The sequence below is a fragment of the Cystoisospora suis genome (assembly GCF_002600585.1).
Source record: "Cystoisospora suis strain Wien I chromosome Unknown contig_2054, whole genome shotgun sequence".
Classification (NCBI taxonomy): domain Eukaryota; phylum Apicomplexa; class Conoidasida; order Eucoccidiorida; family Sarcocystidae; genus Cystoisospora; species Cystoisospora suis.
This window is the reverse complement of record NW_027154853.1, coordinates 1-18,668: the sequence shown is the minus strand read 5'-3', so window position 1 is coordinate 18,668 and position 18,668 is coordinate 1. Positions and strand designations below refer to the sequence as shown.

At 54.2% G+C, this 18,668-nt stretch overlaps 4 protein-coding genes across 4 annotated transcripts; 2 read left to right on the top strand and 2 right to left on the bottom strand.

Annotated features, from left to right (window-relative positions):
* Nucleotides 1-1,433: 1,433 nt before the first annotated feature.
* CSUI_004408 (uncharacterized protein) lies at nt 1,434-2,889 on the top strand (the record flags this gene model as incomplete). The annotated part of the gene is made up of 2 exons (XM_068064599.1): nt 1,434-1,570; nt 1,777-2,889. The coding sequence occupies exons 1-2, from the start codon at nt 1,460-1,462 to the stop codon at nt 2,887-2,889; spliced, it is 1,224 nt and encodes a 407-aa protein (XP_067923428.1). The 5' UTR covers nt 1,434-1,459.
* Nucleotides 2,890-6,395: 3,506 nt separating this feature from the next.
* Nucleotides 6,396-7,139, bottom strand: CSUI_004407 (uncharacterized protein). The gene has a single exon (XM_068064598.1). The coding sequence runs from the start codon at nt 6,676-6,678 to the stop codon at nt 6,538-6,540; it is 141 nt and encodes a 46-aa protein (XP_067923427.1). The 5' UTR covers nt 6,679-7,139; the 3' UTR covers nt 6,396-6,537.
* Nucleotides 7,140-7,311: 172 nt separating this feature from the next.
* CSUI_004406 (uncharacterized protein) lies at nt 7,312-12,421 on the top strand. The gene is made up of 5 exons (XM_068064597.1): nt 7,312-9,419; nt 9,951-10,018; nt 10,405-10,492; nt 11,035-11,230; nt 11,887-12,421. The coding sequence occupies exons 1-5, from the start codon at nt 8,364-8,366 to the stop codon at nt 12,096-12,098; spliced, it is 1,620 nt and encodes a 539-aa protein (XP_067923426.1). The 5' UTR covers nt 7,312-8,363; the 3' UTR covers nt 12,099-12,421.
* A 1,293-nt stretch (nt 12,422-13,714) lies between these two features.
* On the bottom strand, nt 13,715-18,041 carry CSUI_004405 (uncharacterized protein; the record flags this gene model as incomplete). Its single annotated transcript, XM_068064596.1, has 4 exons — nt 17,157-18,041; nt 16,154-16,408; nt 14,812-15,123; nt 13,715-14,277 (listed from the first exon to the last, which is right to left on the bottom strand). The coding sequence occupies exons 1-4, from the start codon at nt 17,725-17,727 to the stop codon at nt 13,715-13,717; spliced, it is 1,701 nt and encodes a 566-aa protein (XP_067923425.1). The 5' UTR covers nt 17,728-18,041.
* Nucleotides 18,042-18,668: the final 627 nt, after the last annotated feature.

The following is an 18,668-nucleotide window of genomic DNA, read 5'->3' as shown; positions in this document are numbered from 1 at the left end:
TACTGCTCTTCGGGCAGTTTCTCGTCGGGGGGATACAAGAGCGGTAGAAGCGGCCCCGGTATCGTGTCAGCGGGCTTGCCTCTCGGTGCAGTTTAGGGTTCCTGCTGGTGGCCAGTCACGGTGAATGCCGGAAACCAAGCTCTGGGTACAGGAGACTTCCTTGTTTCACGATAACGTCTTGTTTCGGGGATTCTCTGCCTTCAAAAGGATGTACCCTTCCCTTAGCATGCGCCGCAAGACAAGCTGACAAGGAGCGAAACAGGCGGAGTCGCGTCGTGTTTGGTTTTGTGACTGGACTGCGAAGTGTTCGCCACAAAGCGATAATCTGGGCTGTCGCCTACTTGCAGGTTGCCGAAAATATTGTGCTGCCACGCAGCAGGAGAATTTGTTCGGCACTAGGTGTCATCTCTCCACACGACTCTTTCCTTAAAGGACGCACGTCTGCACTCGTCCTGCTGAGACCTCCACCGCCACTGTTGAGAAAGTACACAAATCTCCCCGAGCAGCACCACGAACTCAACTGATCACTCTGCAGCAAGGCTGGAACCGCCTCGCCACAAAGATCGGGAAGTTCTCGACACGACAACGGCCCAGTTTTGGTGACGACCCTTCGTGCGCCATAGTGTCGTGCTTTACAGCAGATCGGTGCTTGGACTCTAGAGAAGAAACGGTACTAAGGGTTCAATAGTTCACCTCTTTTACCGAACCCTCACTTCTTACTCCGTCCTATCTAGTGGTTTATGTCTCATTGAGCGAGTTTACTGGCACGGTAGCAGTTGCGTTGCCCTTGCACATGTGGTTCGCGGAGTAGGCGGCTTCTTGTGGCCCTCTATGAGAGCAGCAGAATCTGCACTGGCACTCCAGGACAGCTTTAGACTGCCTGCAAAGAACTTCGTTTGAAAACCCTGTGTCTTAGAGAATCAAAACCTTTCCTCGCCCCGGCCACCCCTTGCTGCCGAACTGCGTTCTGCAAGAAGGATTCTTCTACCGGCAGTCCTCCCCGCTTTGAGACGATGGTGCCCTGGGTGCTCCATCGTACTCTGCGCAGCGCGAAGCCGCACAGGGCAAAATGAGGCCGCTGACTGGCTGCTTCCGAAATCACAGTCTTCATCCGTGCCGACTGTGCAAGGAGAGGTTCACCAGCGGCCCTGTCGTGGTTAGCTCGAAAGAGCCGTACTGTGCTGGCCAGCTGCGCACGCGCGCAGTGCCTGTCTCAGCCCTTCCCAACGGACCACTTCTGACATTCTTCGTATCTTTTCGGCCAACAGATCGTGAAGCAACCTTGTGTGCGAGCGATCTCTAGGTCAACGCGTGAGGGCCGACTTCGTCCCTCTCACCCGCAGGTTGCTTTGGCGAGCTAGTAAGCCACGAGATACAGCCTGTCGGCTCCAGCTGGCGCGACTTGTGGAATCTTATTTACATTTTTTAGTCAGGCTCAAGGGCACCCTACGTCCCACTTATGGATACCCCCAGACCCCGCCAGTACTACGGACCGGCGGAGGGCCAGGGAGGTGGCCGATCTGTATGGAAAGAACGGCTGGCCATACCGTTTCGTCGGATCCGAGACATGGTACGTTCGTTCTGCTGCGCCCGGTGTGTAACAGGCTACCCGGTAGGTTACAGCCACTCATGAGGGGTTCCCTGACAGGTGGCAGAGTGACTGCGCGCAAGCGCCATTTCGTGTTGATCGCATCCACAATATGCAAAGGACCGTACTCCCTTATCCTCACGAGGCTCCGCTCCGTCGACTGTTGCGTTGTGGTTGTGATCGTACAGATACTCGAAAGATTCGGTACCTGGGAAGACGACAAGTGCAATGCGCGGCCCCCAGAGAGCAAGGAGCAGGCGGACTGGAAGTTTTCCTGGTGCAGGATTCCGTTCTTGCACCGAAAGAAGGAGACTTCATTCAGCAAGCTGGTCGGTGTCTCGTCGCCCATGCCTAAACGGTTCCGGATTCGCCCGAGGTCCCGCTTTTTCAATCGGCGACGCTGGTGTTTTAGCTACGTTTACTCGGCGCGCCATCGCAGGGTTGTCATAGCGTGGGAGACACGGGGAAAGATGCCCCGCTGCGTTCCCGTAGATAAAGTCTTGCCTCCGCGAGAGCACTGCTTTTGGGGGACGCCCTCTAGTGGGAAAGCACGCCGAGAAGCATTTCTCGCGAGGAGGGCCTTTGCAGGCACTGCTGTGAATCCAGGCTTCGTGACTGCTCCGTCAAAACTGTCGTCTGCGCCCTTCAAGCCGTGCCGCGTTCGTCACCACCGTCGGTGGGAAGACCCTGTGCTAAGAGAGCTTCCCCCACGGTCCAAGCGGAGGCCACGGCTGAGCCCGAAAAAGAACTGTGTGATCGACGCCCAGATTCACATCTGTCACTTTTCGGAGGAGGATGCTCCGAACGTGGTCTGCATTGCGGGCAAGGACATTAAGCCAGTCATCGTCCTTCGTCATCCGGAGAGGAAGAACCTGTTGGCGCAGGCGACCGAGCAAGGCGCAGTACGCGAGTCGTGTCGAGGCTCGATCCCGACTGCATGTTGCAAAACAAGGGAGGCATCCGAGCCGAACCGTCCGTCAGCTGGCAGAGAAGTGCAGTTTGCCGCGAAGGGAGTACCAACATGCTCGGTAGCCGACTTGCTTTTGGCCGAAGCAGTGCCTGCCGCTTCTACGGACACCGGTGCAGTCCAGGCCACACCGGCACAGTTAGGCTGGGCAGTAGGACTTCGGAAAGAAAATGGCATAAGAGCGAGTGCGTCGGCGAGTCGAGACTCCTTGGAAGCACTGCCTCGTCGTGCGCTGGGCTATTCGGGTATTTTTCGATCGGATACCACCTCAACTGCAGAGACCGCTGGGATCGGAGAAACAAAGGGACAACTCATCAGGTTCTCCAAAGTCTGATCGGAAGCGGAGCGAGACCTTTCCTGCCAGGCGCCTTATCTTTGACAGAGAATTCACGCCTGACCCGGACGTCCAGTGTAGTGTCAAGTAGGACACTCACGGCATATGAACCCCTGGATGAGAATTAGTACGAGGGGAGTCCTGTATTAATGTGCTGTCTTCTTTGCTGCGGTGTGTCATGCGTCACTCTGAACCTGACAGAACCTCGTATGTTGCCGGTAGCTGTACCGTCCTGGCGAACTATCTCCGCTTGCGAAGACTTTTTTTTAAAAGACTGTTTGTTCTCTGACGGCTAGCGTCTCGTTTCGAGTGCAAGCTCACCCGGGAGAGCTATTCGCGCGCTGTTTTGTTCTGTTGGTCCTGGGACTAGCTCATCTTGTTCTTAATGGGATCCAGCGCAGCGGTAGCTTATTCACTGATCATGGCGGCTGTACAGTTTGTATCGTCTGTATCGTCTGAGGACTGCACTGCTAATCAGAGGCGACCTGCCAGGACCTTGCCTCTGGCACTTCCGTTGTTTGCTACTGACAAGTGCTCGCGACATTTCCCAGCCCCCAGCTTCGACGCGAACGTCCAAGCAAATAGAAACGGGGAGTTACGGACACATGCGGGGCCATGCCATTTCCGGGGACCCGCTGGCTTCGAATAAGAAAAGACCTGACTCCGAAAGTCGAGTGAAGGGGGGGGCTCGTCATGACTCCCCGCCATTTATACACATCAACTACTGTAGCTGCGGAGAAATGCTATGCCAAGGGTGCAGCTTCTAAGATACTGCGTATCACAAATAGCCCGGTGCTGTAAGGGAACCACAGAAGGGGAATGTTCTCAGGCGCAGGCATTCCTGGGGACTGGATCAACAGGTTGCCTCTAGCTAGCTTTCTGTTTCAGCTCGCCTTTTCTGCGAAATGCGCCTTCGTTGTTGCCATCGACATCCAGCTAGATCGTCCTCTACACAGAGCACGCGCATACTAGGGTCCGTTCTTCAGTCCTAGGAGTCTAGGTGGCTGGCACTGTACACCCAGAGGTACTGACAGAAACCTGGACGCTTAAACTATTCTGAGCGAAGCAGTTGTGAAACCAAATGAAAGCCTCTGGTGCAGCATGGTCAAGTGTAAGCCTGTGATCACAAACTTCGCTTCACCCAGAGCACTATCGCGCTCTAACAACGTGGCCCACACGCTGGTCAGTAGAACTCAGAAGAGTTAGGCTAACCGAGAGACCTGTGTACAACCCCTAGCCGCAGTCATGCTTAAGTTTCTCAACAAAGAGATGACACGACCTGGTGTAGACCATAGCTTGTTTATCTGATGATGATTCATGGTCTTCGGGGCGGGATTGCTTATCTGAATGGCCTGCTCTACGAGTGCCGCGCAGTCCTGGCTTTCGGAAAACGTCGAGAAACGCACAAACCAGAGCCGCAACCTAATGGTTGCCTGCGACACGCGAGATGGCGCTACCTCTTTTTCGACGGGCGAACAAGCCAAGTCGGAGACTGTGAGGAAACACAGAAGCAGCCGTCGTCATGTGCGGCAAACCACACCAGGGGACCTCAAAAGCGTAATCTTGGCGTTCCCGGAGCTCCTTAGAAGGCTGCGGGGGCGAGCCTGTTGCCTCCAAGCCGAAACTTCACTCAACACCGTGTCTACCCCTCGGGCCGGACTCGGAAGTCCACTACTCCCGCTGGAAGCACGTCTGGACTGGATTTCACATCGGTCGCCACCACTGCAACTGCGAAGTCACGAGGCACGCGGGTCCGTTCTGGCCAACAGCAGACACTCGCTGGGACTTTATATGAAAACACGCCGGACAGCGCCGCCAGTGCTAAGGAATCGTGGCATTCTGATCCACCCGGCGCCTGGCACCCGTACTGACCCCTCTTCTCCGCTCTGTAGAAAAAGACATGTCGCTCCACATTGGACCAGTTCTGACTGGATGGAAGAAAGAGGCTCTCCGGCTAGCGATTGCTCCAGTTTCTTGAAACAGCTGGATCCGACTCTTGTATGTGTCCAGTACGGCGATAAAATACACAACTGGCGCCGCACTAAATGAAAGCTGGAGGGGCCTCTTATCTGGTGATGCCCGCACTTCTCAAAAAAGTAGACGAGAGTGGACGACTTCAGTGCGATCTTATTACAACCTTTAGTCAGGCGCAAGGGCACCCTAGGTGCCGGGTACGGTCCTGTGAGAGCGGCCGTCTTCACTGTAGAGGAGCTCCAGGCTGCGCAGAAAACGTCACAGGCAACGCTATACCGGGCAACTGGGGCGCCACGTTGTCGGTTCGTAAGGTCGGGTCCACGGGTAGTGAGGAGAGTTTCTCGTAGACTCTCTGTCTGGCGGATCTATAGAAACTGTTCCAGCCCTTGATTTCCCCCATGATCTCCGAATGCCCGTTACCAGCCGCCCCACTTTCACGACCGGAAACTCCGCTGTGCGAGACGGATGCTGCATGTATACACCTGCCAGAATGTACTGCTCATCCACACTGAGGCACACTCTCTCCTTCGACACAGGAAATAGCAAAGACTCCTATACCACGGCACAGGGGCTTTTTTGCCTGCCGGTTGTTGGGACTGACGGACCTACGTGGTGGCGCCGGACAAATTGTCGGTCCGCGGAACCGTGATCGAAAGGAGGCACCGCCCACCGTTCCTCAGACGCCCGCGACCATTCTGTTTGTCGCTGTCTGTTTCAGAACGCTCGTCAGTTCATTGCGGCGGTGCCCCGGAAAAGCCATGGCGACCGGTGTCTGCTGGCCTTTTTCTCTCGGGCTGTCGCCGAGCATCCACGACTGCTGGAGAAGCCACCGCTCGCAGTGTGCAAGCTGTCTCGCTACTCATTTAAGTTTATCTATCTGTCTGCCACTGAGCTTTGGTTTGGTGGCGGCCGACTCTGTCAGCATCAGCCCTGAGGTTGTTTTCTGTCCTGCAATCACTACCCGACCTGGAGATCTTGACCCAGACTCCCGCCTAGCGGATCATCATATCTTTACTCCAGGAAAACAAGGTTGTAACGCAGAGCTGGAAGAATGGCCAGCTTCACGCGCCCCTTCCGCAACGCTGTCAAGCTGGGTCTTCTTTTGCGAAGCCTCGTTGTGAGCCTGGTGAGTGACTCAGGAATCATCTTGTTTGAAAATCACTGTTGGTGATCGCTGTCCCAGCGGTCATCCTGCCTTGAGTTCTCAGTTGTCTCCGTTGCTTTTGTCTGCTTCAGTTTACAAACACTCGTGAGGAGGAAAGCCGGGTCAGCCCGACTGCCAAGAAATACTCTCCAAGCTCTTTCCAAACCTCGCGGTGCTACCGCTATATCCGTCGAGGCGCGACATGGCTGTCCCCCCTCACTTCAGGATCTCGTGAGGACTCCGGGATTAAGCCACCGTGCGCAGTTCATTCGAGTGGATCCCTGTCGGGACAGGGTACTGTCCTTATCGAGGAAGAGGTTCCATTGACTCACCGACGGACAAACGCACAAAGACGGAGAATTGCTCTCTCCCACGGACAGGGCTTTCGTGTGTCCCCTCTCTCTCTTGAGGTGAAAATGACGTCTCTCTATGAGCAGAGTTCTCACTCCTTGTCTCGTATGCAGGCTTACATATCCGGACACGCATGTCATCCAAGTAGCGAGAGTGACGACCCGCCTCACCCAACAGCGTCAGAAAACGAGACTTCGAGCAAGAAAAGCGGACGTCGAGTACAAGTAAACATGGCCGTGCAGATTCGGGAGTACTACCCGTTTGATGCGCCCGGGATTCTCAGAAGAACTGATAGCGCCACCGAATTGCTGTCCGACCATCCCGATATGCAGACGCAAAAACCACTCGGCCGCCTGCGCGTCAGCGATTACGTACTCATTTCGGATCACAAGTCCCAGACGGATGAGCCCTTCGGAGAATCGAGCCGAGTACAGCTGGCAACATGATCCTATTAGATACGACAACAGTCTTGAGCAAATCTTCCAGTGCCGAAGACTCAGCCGATTCGTGTGTAGCGTGGTTTGGAGAAGTTTATCCAGACAGGCGACCAGGCTGAACGAAACGTGTTTGCGGTCAACCCGATCCACCTCCGTATGCACTCATGTCATTCAACGTGGTAAATACCTTTTCTCGCCCGCCGAAACCCTCATAATCGATTGCCATCGTGGTATCGGCTGTTTTTTCTCGACCACGGTTTGCTTCACATCTATCTTCGCCATGTTTCATAACTCACCGTTTAACGCCACCTTAGTTAAGTCTACAGTTGATCTCGCTCGTCGACATCCTCGCACAAGTTACTTGGATGTTTGCCGTAGCGTTTCCCGCAATCGATGGCTCGATCAGTAACAACCCTCCAGCCACAGTTTCAGTTTATAGCCTGCCTGCATGGCCGCCCTTCAAGCAGCGTCGATGCATGCGGAGCCAGACAAGCGTCAGTACGTGTCCCCGATTATCTTACTGAGATACTAATTTCATTTTCTCATGGGCATCCACTTTCTTCTTCATCCTAGACATTTCCTGATCTGCATTGGACTGAAGAGGTCCGCCCTTTGTGGAGTTGCGTGCGTCTTTCGGCCGAGACCGTGCAAACCGCTACCAACTTCAAGGCAGCGTTTCACGAAACGTATTGGCCCAGCTACCTTCTTTTTGAAAATCTATCTCTTCTATTTGCTTGCTCAGTTGCTTCACAGCTTGTCGGTCGTTTGTTGTCCATTGCACCACACCGTAGCCTTCGTCCACTGGTGAACGTGGACCAGTTCAGTGGAATCGTCACGGGTACACATTTTCGTCTCTTCGAGGGAGAGTTTCCATAAAATGTCTTGTTAAACGCCCTTGACTGTGTGCGCTCGTTGCCTGTATGTTTTAGGCTCTCGAACTGGTCAATAACTTATCTGACACACTACTGTCCAACGTTGGACTAGAGCCAGGACACGTACGTAGAATCGAGGAATGCCATCCATTCAGCGGCTTTCGGTCGGCACGCAGACTCGCTTGCTGGGTTGGGCGTGCTTCCAGTTCTGCTTCTCTTCCCTTCGTCTCTTTCTCTGCTAGCCTGCTCGCGTCCTGTGCTCTGGGGTGCCTCTTCTCTGACTTGGGGTCCTCATTTAGCTTTTTTGTTGTCCGACTTCTTTCTTCCTTCTACACTGGCGTTGGCAGGACTCTTCCGCTTCTTTTTTTTTCCTCTAGGATAGTCGCTGTTTCGGCTATAAATTTCCGTGCGCAGTGAGCTCGCGTCATGAGTTTATTTCTCCACGGATGTACCCCCCTGGCTGTGTCGTGGCTTCACGTATGTCTTCTCTTGCCCATTTCCTCTTGTAACCCTGTCTTCTCCGTCTCTCTTCCGCAGTGCTACTGGTCACACATCCTCTGTCCGTGTTTTCCTCTAGCCTTTCTAGGCCGGCCCTGCATACATGTTGACGCTCTCATCGGTCCTGTGTGTGTATTTCTCTCCTGAGCGTAACCACCTGTTGTCTCCTGCACGCCCGCTTCAACGCACGAGTCAGGGATGAGGCCCGGCAGCAGCACGAAGACAAGTATCGACTTGAAAGAGTACTTCGTGCGTGGCCTTCAATGCGTCTACGAACAAGCGGCTTTGGACAAGGAGACAGAGCAGGAGAAGGGTCAGAATCGTGGGAGTGAGAGGTTCACGACGAAGGAGGAAAGAGGCAGACGTAGAGAGACAGATGAACGAAGGAGAAAAGATTGGAGGGGTAGCGGAAGAAGTAGAGAGCGGAGTTGTAGTAATGAGAGCACGGACTGGTCGTCTTCTCGACGGCGTGGAGAAAAGAAGCAGGAATCGCGAGACTCCAGGCGAAGTCGTAGCCGAAGCCGGCGGTCATCTCCTGCGTCGTCCTGCCGTGCCCGGGGAGGAGAGAAGAACGACCGGAGGGGACACAGAGCAGGCAGCAGAGAAAGAAGTTCAAGCAGAGAGAAGGTAAGAGGCAGTGGGGGTAAAGAGAGACGAAGAGGAAGGAGCCCCGCGGAAGGTTCTGACAGAGAGGAGAGAAGACGAAGAGGTCGCAGCCGAGAAAGGTTAAGAAGAAGCAGAAGCCGGGAGAGAAAATGGAGCAAAAGCCGTGGAAGCCCATCTACTCGGGGATCGACACGCTCAAGTCAAGAAGAAAAGAAAAGGGAGGAAAAAACATCGCACAAAGATGTTTCCTCGCGTGAAAGTTGTGGCGCGGCTTCTTCTTCCCTCCGAATGAAGGAGGTTTCTAACGACAGTAGTCTGCCAAACCCATCTCCGAGTGCTGCACGAAATGCTCTGAGGTGTTCGCGGAGTAACACGGCCCAGTGTGAGAACACGGCATCAGGTAGTAGTGGTCCTCCTTCGAATCCGGACACAGCGAAAGAAGTTTTCTCTCCGTCTGCTGCCTCGTCTGTTCGCCCCGACGCCGCTGCCAGGACAACGAGTGGCAGCGAAGGCTTTTTATCCACTTCGCGTCCTCAAGTGAAATCCGCTGGTCAGGGTGCACACACACCCCAAGCGGGGGGCCGTTGGTCGGCCTGCCCTGAGGCAGCGACAGAAGAACTGAGAGAGCGAGTGAGACAGAAATTGAAGGTGAGTGGCCAGTTGCTCAGTCGGAGCCGTCCTCCCTCATCGCACGGTGAACAGCTTAAACCCCTAAACAGCTTGGGGTGAAACTGTAAGGATGACGTAATATACCCCCACAGGTTATTGAAGCGTCCGTCATTATTGTTTACATCAGAGAAGTCCAGTCGTGGGAAGTGCGTCTTCAGCCTCAGGCTTGACGAAGGTCAAGCTAGCAAGCAAAGCGGGGAAGAACCTCTTAGTGTTTTTTGTTAGCTAAGGTCAAGAGGTGCGATGTAATAGAGTATAGGAATGCCTCAAACTGTGACGGACTGAATGATCATGGAGCGGAGTTCCTCCCAGGGTCCCCACGTTAAGTCACATCTGTAGGCATTCCGCACTGTACTTTTCCACGTCTTTTCCAGTGCGTACAGCAGGGAAGTCTTGCTGATCACATCTGCGTAGGATATCTGAATGTGTGTCTACATCCGCGTGTGTGTACCTGCCAATGGAGATAGAGGCATCCGGTCTCTTTCTTCGTCTTTGTTGTCCCTGTTTCAGGAAGCAAAGCGAGCGCAGCAGTCGATCGCTACCGGCAGCAGTCGCTTTCCGAAGTCTGGGCATGAAGGGTGAGTGTGCGGTAGTGATTCCGTCAGGATGGAGCCTAAACCCAGGCGACAATTTGCACTAGTGTGCGCTTCTCCTGTGTGAGGAAGTTCGTCCTGACCGACGATAGTGCAGCTTAAAATACACATACAGCTGCTAGCCTTCTCCAGTGTGACCCATGTATTCATGCTACGGGGGCAGCTTCCCGTCTTTCTTCGTAGGTCGTTTCCATGGGGTACACTCCCCTCGCCGTGTAAGCAGTCGGCTGGTCTACTCGGCTTGCTGCATGAGCCTCTTCCTCAACATGCCGGAGCGCGTTTCCGCGTCTACCCACGCTTCTGCCTCGACACTGGAAGACTTACTGCGACTTTCTTCTCCTGCACTTTAATGATTTGTGTCTATAATACAGATGGCTCTCTACCATAAAGGCGACAATAGCCGAAGAAAGCAATGAGGCTATTGGCGCACATCATGTGAAGTCCCTGGTTTCAAAACAGGTACACAGTTGAAACACCTGTTGCCTGGTGTTCTCGTTGTTCTTTTATTTGTCATTTGACCCTTCCATCCCCGAGTTCCTTTCTCCTTTGCGCTTAACCTAATCTGGAACTCGCAAGAGACACGCTTCGGTTCCGCTCGCCTTCTTTTATCTGAAGTTCAGCGCAGAAGGAGGGCCACAGCGTCTAACGTTTGTTACTATCCGTTTCGGAACGGAAGACTTCTCAGGCGTCTAAGCTCGTTGTAGCCAGAGAGAGGGCTCAGCGGTCCCAAAAAGTTGCGCAGCTGTTTATAGTCTACAAAAGAATCCTTCAAAAGCCGTCTCTGTCGTTCCCAGTATGCACATGAAGACGACCGTTGCGTCTTTTGAAATATCCAGTTTCCAAGACACAGTTTGGTAGTCGGAGTGAAAGAATCTCACGCTACGATCACCGAGAGCATATGCAATTCGGTCTGTCGGTAGAGTGGTGGCGTGCATACAGGACTTCTGCAATGTGTGAATTTGATAAAATATGCACTCCCGAACTGCGGAGTTGTGACGTAGGAAGAGCTGCGCGAACGAGAACATATGAAGGATCTCATCGAGAGGGATGACGAAACGGGTTTCTCGGCCTATCTGGAGCAAAGAAGACAAGAACGGCAGCAGAGACAGGGACTCACAGGTCATGAGCAGAAGGAGGGAGGGGCAGCTCCCCTAGGCACCACAGCTAGCGAGCCCTTGCATCTCGCGGCTATTTTTGGTAGGTTAAGACTTCCACACCCTTTTGTCTGCTTTTATTTTTCTGTGATAAATTTACATTCGCGCTCAGTTCCGGGACAAGAGTGTGTTCGCGTAGCTGTCGACATGTATATTTGTTTGCAGTGTGGGGCGTACTTCCGCGAGAGGGGATTCACACGCACCTACGGTGACTTACCTTGTATTTAGAGGGATCATGCTTTAAGGCATGAATCTGATCGATGCCATGTGTATTGGTATACATGACTCGTAGATATTTGTACAGAGGAGTCCATACAGTTTACGATCTCGTGCAGCTGCACTGCCTGCCGAGCCCGCCGCGTGAGTAACACTATGTTTTTGTGAGAAAAGGAAAAGTAGCCGTGTCTCTCTGATTTGGGAAAACACAGCTGTCTCTTGATATTGGTTTGTTTTTTTGAGGATTTGCCGTTTCGGTCTGCTAACTAGACACTGACAGAACCCATTCGGTCGCTTTCGCTCCCCCCGCCCTTCTCTTCAGGGGCAGTGATGTCTCCGCCAGAGAATCACGTTCCTTGTATCTCAGCCGTGGGATATCATGATGAATACACTCAAGAGAAGCGTTGCACGTAGAAACACCTTCCCTGCGTTGCAAGATTCCTGGTATCTTGAACGTTGTGGGGTTGTCTCTTATTTTGTCAGAGAAACCGAGTCAGGCAAAACTATCCAGTGCTGACCAGGGGAATGCAGAAGCGGGGACGCCCGCCAATCCAGCGCCGGTCCTCGCTACATTACCGGGTGTGAAGGGTCTTGCTTTACTGGCGGATGCTGTAATAATGAAAGCAAGTACCGGCACCGCAGGCTGGAAACTGCGTAGACAGATGCAGCAGCAACAACACCAGCAGGCGTCATGAATTGAGCCTGCAAGTGGGCGCGAAGCGGCGGTGCGGTGGACCGTGCATGCGACACGTACGCTGTCGTTATGTACGGGTGTGCACGCAGCATCCGGTGGTCACGCGTATGTGTGTATACCGTGTGTATACCGTTGTGAACATTCCAGATGGGTAAAACTCTGTATTTGAAGCAAAGGGTACAGTGCCTGCCTACGGGGTGATTTAGAGAGAGCGACCTGGGTGCCCACCGCAAATGCGCTCCCCATGTTTGAACGTTGAGAATCAGTTGGGTGTGACACAGGAACGGAGGCAGTGACTCGTTCACCGTCTGCCACATGTGGCGATCAGCCGGTTTCGAATATGCAGAACGCGGGATTTAGAGATCTCTGCCTTGTAGCGTGGTTAGCGTTACCAGTAAAAATGTGGGAATTTTTCGGAGCTGGACTTTGGTAAGGAAGTGTAACTCATTGTGGCGGGACTTCCGCTAGACACAGTTGAGTCCTACGACCCCACGTTATTGCAGCTCGCTGTTTAGCCTTCGCTCAGGACCCATGGATGAAGGGGCAGAGAGCGACGAATTCTACGGAGAGGTAGCGGTGCTAACGACCTTCGGGCAGGACGCGACCGCTGAGTGCCCATACACCAGTTACCTGTGGTACACAGCACGTAGCGGCTGCGTTGCAGAAAGTGCACCGTCAACAAAGTGTGCGTCTTACCATACTGGTATCGTACAGAGAATGCACCACTTGGTCGCCCGCACCCTAAACGGGAGGTGCAGGCGGGGGGTGGGCGACTGTGTGTCACAGCCGTTGTTCGTCTTCCGATCGGACGATGACTATGCTTTTACCTGATCAGCCGGGTAAAGGTGATGTTTAGCCGTGCTGCGGCAGCGTTTAATGAGCATGCTGGATGTCGGCGTAGTTTCGACAGTGCATGCGAGGGCATGCACAATTTGGCACATCCGCGTCTCCTGCTGCTATTACCAGCCCAGCGCACCACTGACATGGGGGCTGCCTTCTTCCAGCTGTCGTGCCCCGGGCTCTTCCTCACGTGCTGAACGGGAACAGGTCCCGCTCTCAGCTACTGAAAGAACTGTGGTCGCTTAGTCCTCGGTCGGGGGACTTGCGGGGTGAGCGATTTCGACCCAGAATGTTCACTGGACCACGGTTCTGTTTCAAAATAATTTTGACCAAGTAAGCTAACCGTTTTCCCCCCAAACCAACGAACAAAACCGACCGCGGTGCACACCTTCCGCTCCATGCTATGCCCACGAGCCTCAAGTCTTGAGCTCCCGGAAAGAAATAGCATCTGCAAAAACAACTGCTATACGACGCACGACCCGTTTTTTCCCCCTGCCGGACTCTTCGGCACGACTTCCGAATTGCGCTCAACGTGGACAGCCTGTCTGGAGTGTTATACACCTGACAGCACCACCGTACGCGGTGGGGACAAGGGGTTCATGTTCATCGACAGCGATGCCCCACTTAACCAGGAACGCCGATACTTAAGCGGTTGAGTGCCGCGAGACCAAACCGTGAATAGTCGACAGAACGAAGACAACCATGCGTACCCTTCCTATATCATCCCCAAGTATGCCTACTCACAGGGTCCTCGGATTCCCTCGTTCCCTGCCTCAATCACGGCAGCACAACGAAAAGTAGTCGGCGCCGTCTCCGTTCGGATGCGTTTGTCGTGGAAGCGGCGCCCTTTACAACATTGGCCACGTGACTCTGGAGCCTGGCGCGTTTCCACGCGCTTTTTGTGACATCGTAGCCTTTATGAAGAAGAAAAAACGGGACAACTACGGCGGCGGCACCGGCTGATCCACCAAGTCCGTATCCACCCACTCCTCTCAGAACGAGAGCCTTGGCAGCATCACCGGTACGGAGTAACCTTCTCACGGGGCTTGTTCTCCGACTTAAGCTCTCCGCAGCCATAGTCAGATTGTCCGGATCCATGCTTGTCGCCATTCTCAGCACCGCCGAATTTGAGATCCCGTACTCTTCTCGGAGGTAGTTTGACATTTCCTGTGATTCAGCCCCAGAAATTTTCCGAGCGGCACGGCCTACTCTCGAGTCCTTCCGAAATCCGAAAAGCACTAGGCCAACTGAAATAAGTGCAGCTGCCCCAATAACTTTTGCAGCAACCCCGCGAGCCGCCCGTACTTTTTGTGCGAATATCCTCGCCTGAGACCGTTCATCTGCGCAGTAGAGTCACAAACGACCAGTATGCACCTGTTCTACTGCCCGGTGAACACAAAGGTTTCGAAGGCCAAACGAAGGGGAGCTCAGAGTCTACGCCTACTGTTCGATTCCCCCAGCGTGCCCACCGACTCAAGCACCTGCAACCGTAAACACGCACTTCGCAGAGTCGCGTCATCGTATTGTGTCCACGGTTATCGTGTCCCTCACCCGGAGGATTGCTAGCTGATGCAGGACAACCAGCGGACGAATACGCACGGGGGCGGGGACACTCCAGCAGCTGCGGCTCCGGGACAATGTCCACCTACTACTTGGAGCACCACCCATTGGAAACCTGCTCAGTCGCCGTGCTCGCTCGCGGTGTAAACTCAAAGGAACGATGGTCCACCGTCTTGTCCCCAAACTGCAGGCGGCACCTACTAACCGTCATCTGTTGAGCTGGTACAGAGCCGTCACATGGGGAATATGAGATACCCCCGGTGAATACACTTGGCACGGCTCAGCGACTCCCCGCACGCCAGTCAAAAACTCACCAAGGCGGTTCTTCAGCTCCACCCAGGCTTCACACTCAAGACGGACCGGCCCAAATGCGCTATCTCTCACGAGTGTGCATCTAGGATTCCGGCGCAGTGCCGAGAGCGCGAACGCGCTCTCTGCCAGTGCCGGGCCCGGAAGGTTCGCGAACAGAGTCACCGTCGCAACATCCGGCTGCACGTGCGCAACCCCGTCCCATTCCAGACTGGGCAGCAAGGTAGCTTTCAAGGTAGCAGAACTGGGGGAAGGACCGCGGATTGCCTCCGCCATTACTACTTCGACCGGTTCTCTAAACGGCCCCGGTTTGAAAACTGTGGAAGTGACACAGAGACAGCAGGCACTGCCCGAAAGCTCCTCAACGGTGGACAGCCTACGACCGGAGCCCACGCACATCGCCGAGGGTCTCCTGATCTCAATCCAAACGACGACACTCACATATGATTCTCTTTGCTATTCGCACGAGTGCGCACTCCGGTCAGCAAACACACCGGGTGACACGGTAACTGAAGGACGCCAATTACCAAGCTGCAGGCTCGCCGCAAGACATCAACTTCTCCCCATATACGCGTTCCTACTATCACGCTTGGTTGTACTCCTCAAGCGCATAGCAGCTCTCAGACCCATGTGTCACAATGTTTACGTACAACTGAGGCTCTGCAGTCAGTAGAATTTGTCCTCACAGCCCTCGCGGGTACGAACCGAGAGAAAGATTGAGGTGCACGGCAGACTACGGCTCGCGATTGTTCATCCAGGTTCGTAGCGTATTCCTGCATTGGTTCAGCCCACACAACCCAGGGATTGCAGTTCCGTGAACATACGTCTCCGGAATCACCTGGAAGTATATTGGACACGGGCGACCGCGAGCGGTTTAAAAACTTAAACAAGGCTTCTTACGTAACACTGCCACACAGCCTACGGGTCCAGATGTGAATTCCCATCTCCGGGAGTGACCCAGTTCAAAAGAGAAAAAGCGCGAACACATGGGAAGCATTCACATTGCACCCAGTTCAACGCAGAGGAAGCTAGAATGCCTGCGAAGCACGCATATCTAGAGGAAGAGATAGCGTTAAGGAGCATGCAGGCCTGTCAGGGCATACGAGCTGGCTGCACGAACGAAAGAGCCTACGGGCACGGGTACCGCCCTCCGCCCGGTCAACTTGGACGAAAAAGCGTCTCTGAGGGTTACTGATCCGCTAGGAAAGAAAAACGTTACGGATGGTATGCAAACTACGCCCACAAAGTCTCGCTCTTCGCTCGGTTCCGTGTCCGGTAGGGTGGAGTCCGAAACGAACTCTCACCTGCCACCTGAGTCCCAAGCTCAGACTAAGAGAGGCACCTTACCTGGAGCCTGGCTGAATGCGCCTATGGGACGAGCCACAAAAAAGGGCATGTCGCCGCTTTCAATGCAGGCAAGAATGCCCCGAACTCCAACTCGGACGGCGTCCGCGCCCTCCACAAGGAGAGAATCCTCGTACACCACAAAACTTTTCACGAGCGCTGTCCCGCTTGCAAGATCCGTCTCTACCAGGTTGTAAAACACTCGGCCCCTCCTGGTAGTGCCGCTTGATGCAACTGTCACGAACGCATACCTCGAGCCTGAGAATAACAGGCCACGTTACTGAAGCAAACTAACAAACCCGTACGTGGTTCGGGTCGGCCGGCCGACACGCAGGAAAGAGAACAGTACAAATCGCCGGACACATCCGCCGCTGTGGATACTTGGATTCCTCTGTTCTGGGTTCACGTCAAATGCGGATCCCCTCCCAGCGTGGAGCTTGACGGTTTTCTGTCGACTCAGCGAGTAGTCACGTCGAACCTGCTTCCTTTCCGCCCGCTCTAGACTTCTGCCTGGACTCGTGTCCGCAGCTCGATAGAAAATATCCCGAGGTGAAAAACGAAGCTGCTGCATCGTGAGCAAAGTACAGTGGGCGTGCCAAGTGACCCGGCTTCTACGTCACCAAACACAGCGGAACCAACAAGTAGATCCAGAGCAGGAAGAGAAGAATTCCAGGCTGTTTCACATACAGGAATAATGCACACCCGCTAGTTGCTGACCACCAGGAGCCATGACACTCTGCGACGTTGACTCTGAAAGTTTCTCCGTTGGATGTCTGCAGTCGTCCGACTGCAGTCGCTCTTTAAGGTACTCCGGGGCTAAGCGCAACTCCGTCCATACTTGCGACAGCCCAAACGGATTCCACTGCGTCTAGGACGACTATGAAAATGTGCCGATCCACCGATGGGTCCCCGAACTGCCCCGATACACCGCTCGTCTACTACTTACTTGTCCGTGGGACTGGCTACATAACGGAGGGCACAAAAGTCGTTTTCACGCTCTGCTCACCTGAGTAGCACACCCCGCATTCCAGAAACTTCGCGTCGCGACTCCATAATGGAAGTAGGACAAAATGTTCCGCAGCCGGAACAGAGAACCCAGAACGCTTTAGATCAGACTCCTGCCGCTGGATGTGTTGTTTGCCGTAGACATCTGCGAGAGAAGGGATCTCCGCCTGATTTTGAAACAGTGGGAAGACTGCAAACCCCGCTGTCCCCCGGATACTGAAATTCTGGGCAAGCGCCTGCCGGGTTGTTAAAATCAACTCATGCAGCGCGTCCGAACGAACTGGTAACACTCTCAAATCACAGTCATCATCCGCCTTTGACTCGGTTTCACTGCGACCCACTGCAGCAGATGATTCGGCAGGGGCGAAAGCCTCGAGGGGCGCTCGGTCGGCGGAAGCTGGTGCCGTCTGAGACTCATACCCGTCCCGCCCTGGATCATTAACAGCAGCGTCGTCCCCGCTATCCGAAACAACACTTCCCGGCAAGACCTGGCCATCGAGACCACACACGGGCGGGCAAAGAAACACAGGAACAAAAAGAAACAACAGCGAACGTAACGACGCCCCTGCCATTTTGTACCTACATCACACGGAAACACTCCGGCCACACAATGGCAGCAGCTCGCCGTTATTTATGCTCAGTCACCTTTCAATGGCTTCCACAATGGACCGCACACGCGCCCTTCCCAGCCTGACTCCCGTCAAGCCCATTCTTGCTGCGACGAGCGGCGCCTTGCACCCCAACCTGGTGCAATAAGCTGTAGTTTTGACTCGCGGTACACTCAACTACCACAGGAGACAACTCGTGTGACCGCGAGTTGCCGGGCTTCTAACGTTGGCTGCGCGGTCCACCGAGACGCACCTTGCGTCTCAAAGTTGCCGACCACTGCTGACCTAACTGCAGCGCACCACGTTTCCCTTGAAACGCCACACTCCTGCCGGCATCTTGGTGTACTCTCCAGCGGACGGGCAGCGTGGGAAACACGCATACTAGCTGCTGGGGAGGACATACAGGCCGATGCACTCCCGCCGGACCACCCGAATGACATGCGACGCACTCTTGGGGTACGTGACAGGACAGTCAGTCCAGCGTCGAACAACAGCTACTGGTGTCCCCGAGCCAACCAGGGAAAACAACAGCCCGCGCCATCTAGAACCATTCCGTGCTCGGTCCGCTATGGGCCGGTAGCCGTACGTTGCCCTTCCGGCCGTGTGGTCCGCTGCCAGTGCTCAGGTGAGGTACCACTCATGAAGAGAGAGGATAGACGACGAAAGACAAGAGTAACCTCACCTGAGGAAGAAGAACCAGAGCAAGATGGCTGTGCGATCACAACAAGAGAAAGAAATCTCTGGGCACTCGTTACGAGGTCTCGTGTGGAGAGTTCAGCTCATCTGATCTTTTGGGCAGCCATTGCCTTCTGGACTCGCAGCGCAGTGATCACAGTTGTTAATTGTAGTGGCTACATAGATCAGGTCACCACACGTGATCGTTTGTCACAAATATGGAAGGGTGA

What these genes read in the sequence shown, in the direction of transcription:
- CSUI_004407 (XM_068064598.1), bottom strand. Translation starts at nt 6,678, where the DNA reads ATGGTCGGACAGCAATTCGGTGGCGCTATCAGTTCTTCTGAGAATCCC.
- CSUI_004406 (XM_068064597.1), top strand. Translation starts at nt 8,364, where the DNA reads ATGAGGCCCGGCAGCAGCACGAAGACAAGTATCGACTTGAAAGAGTAC. An exon ending in CCGAAGTCTGGGCATGAAGG is followed by an intron (nt 10,019 to 10,404) that starts GTGAGTGTGCGG and finishes TCTATAATACAG; the next exon opens with ATGGCTCTCTACCATAAAGG. An exon ending in AGTCCCTGGTTTCAAAACAG is followed by an intron (nt 10,493 to 11,034) that starts GTACACAGTTGA and finishes GTTGTGACGTAG; the next exon opens with GAAGAGCTGCGCGAACGAGA.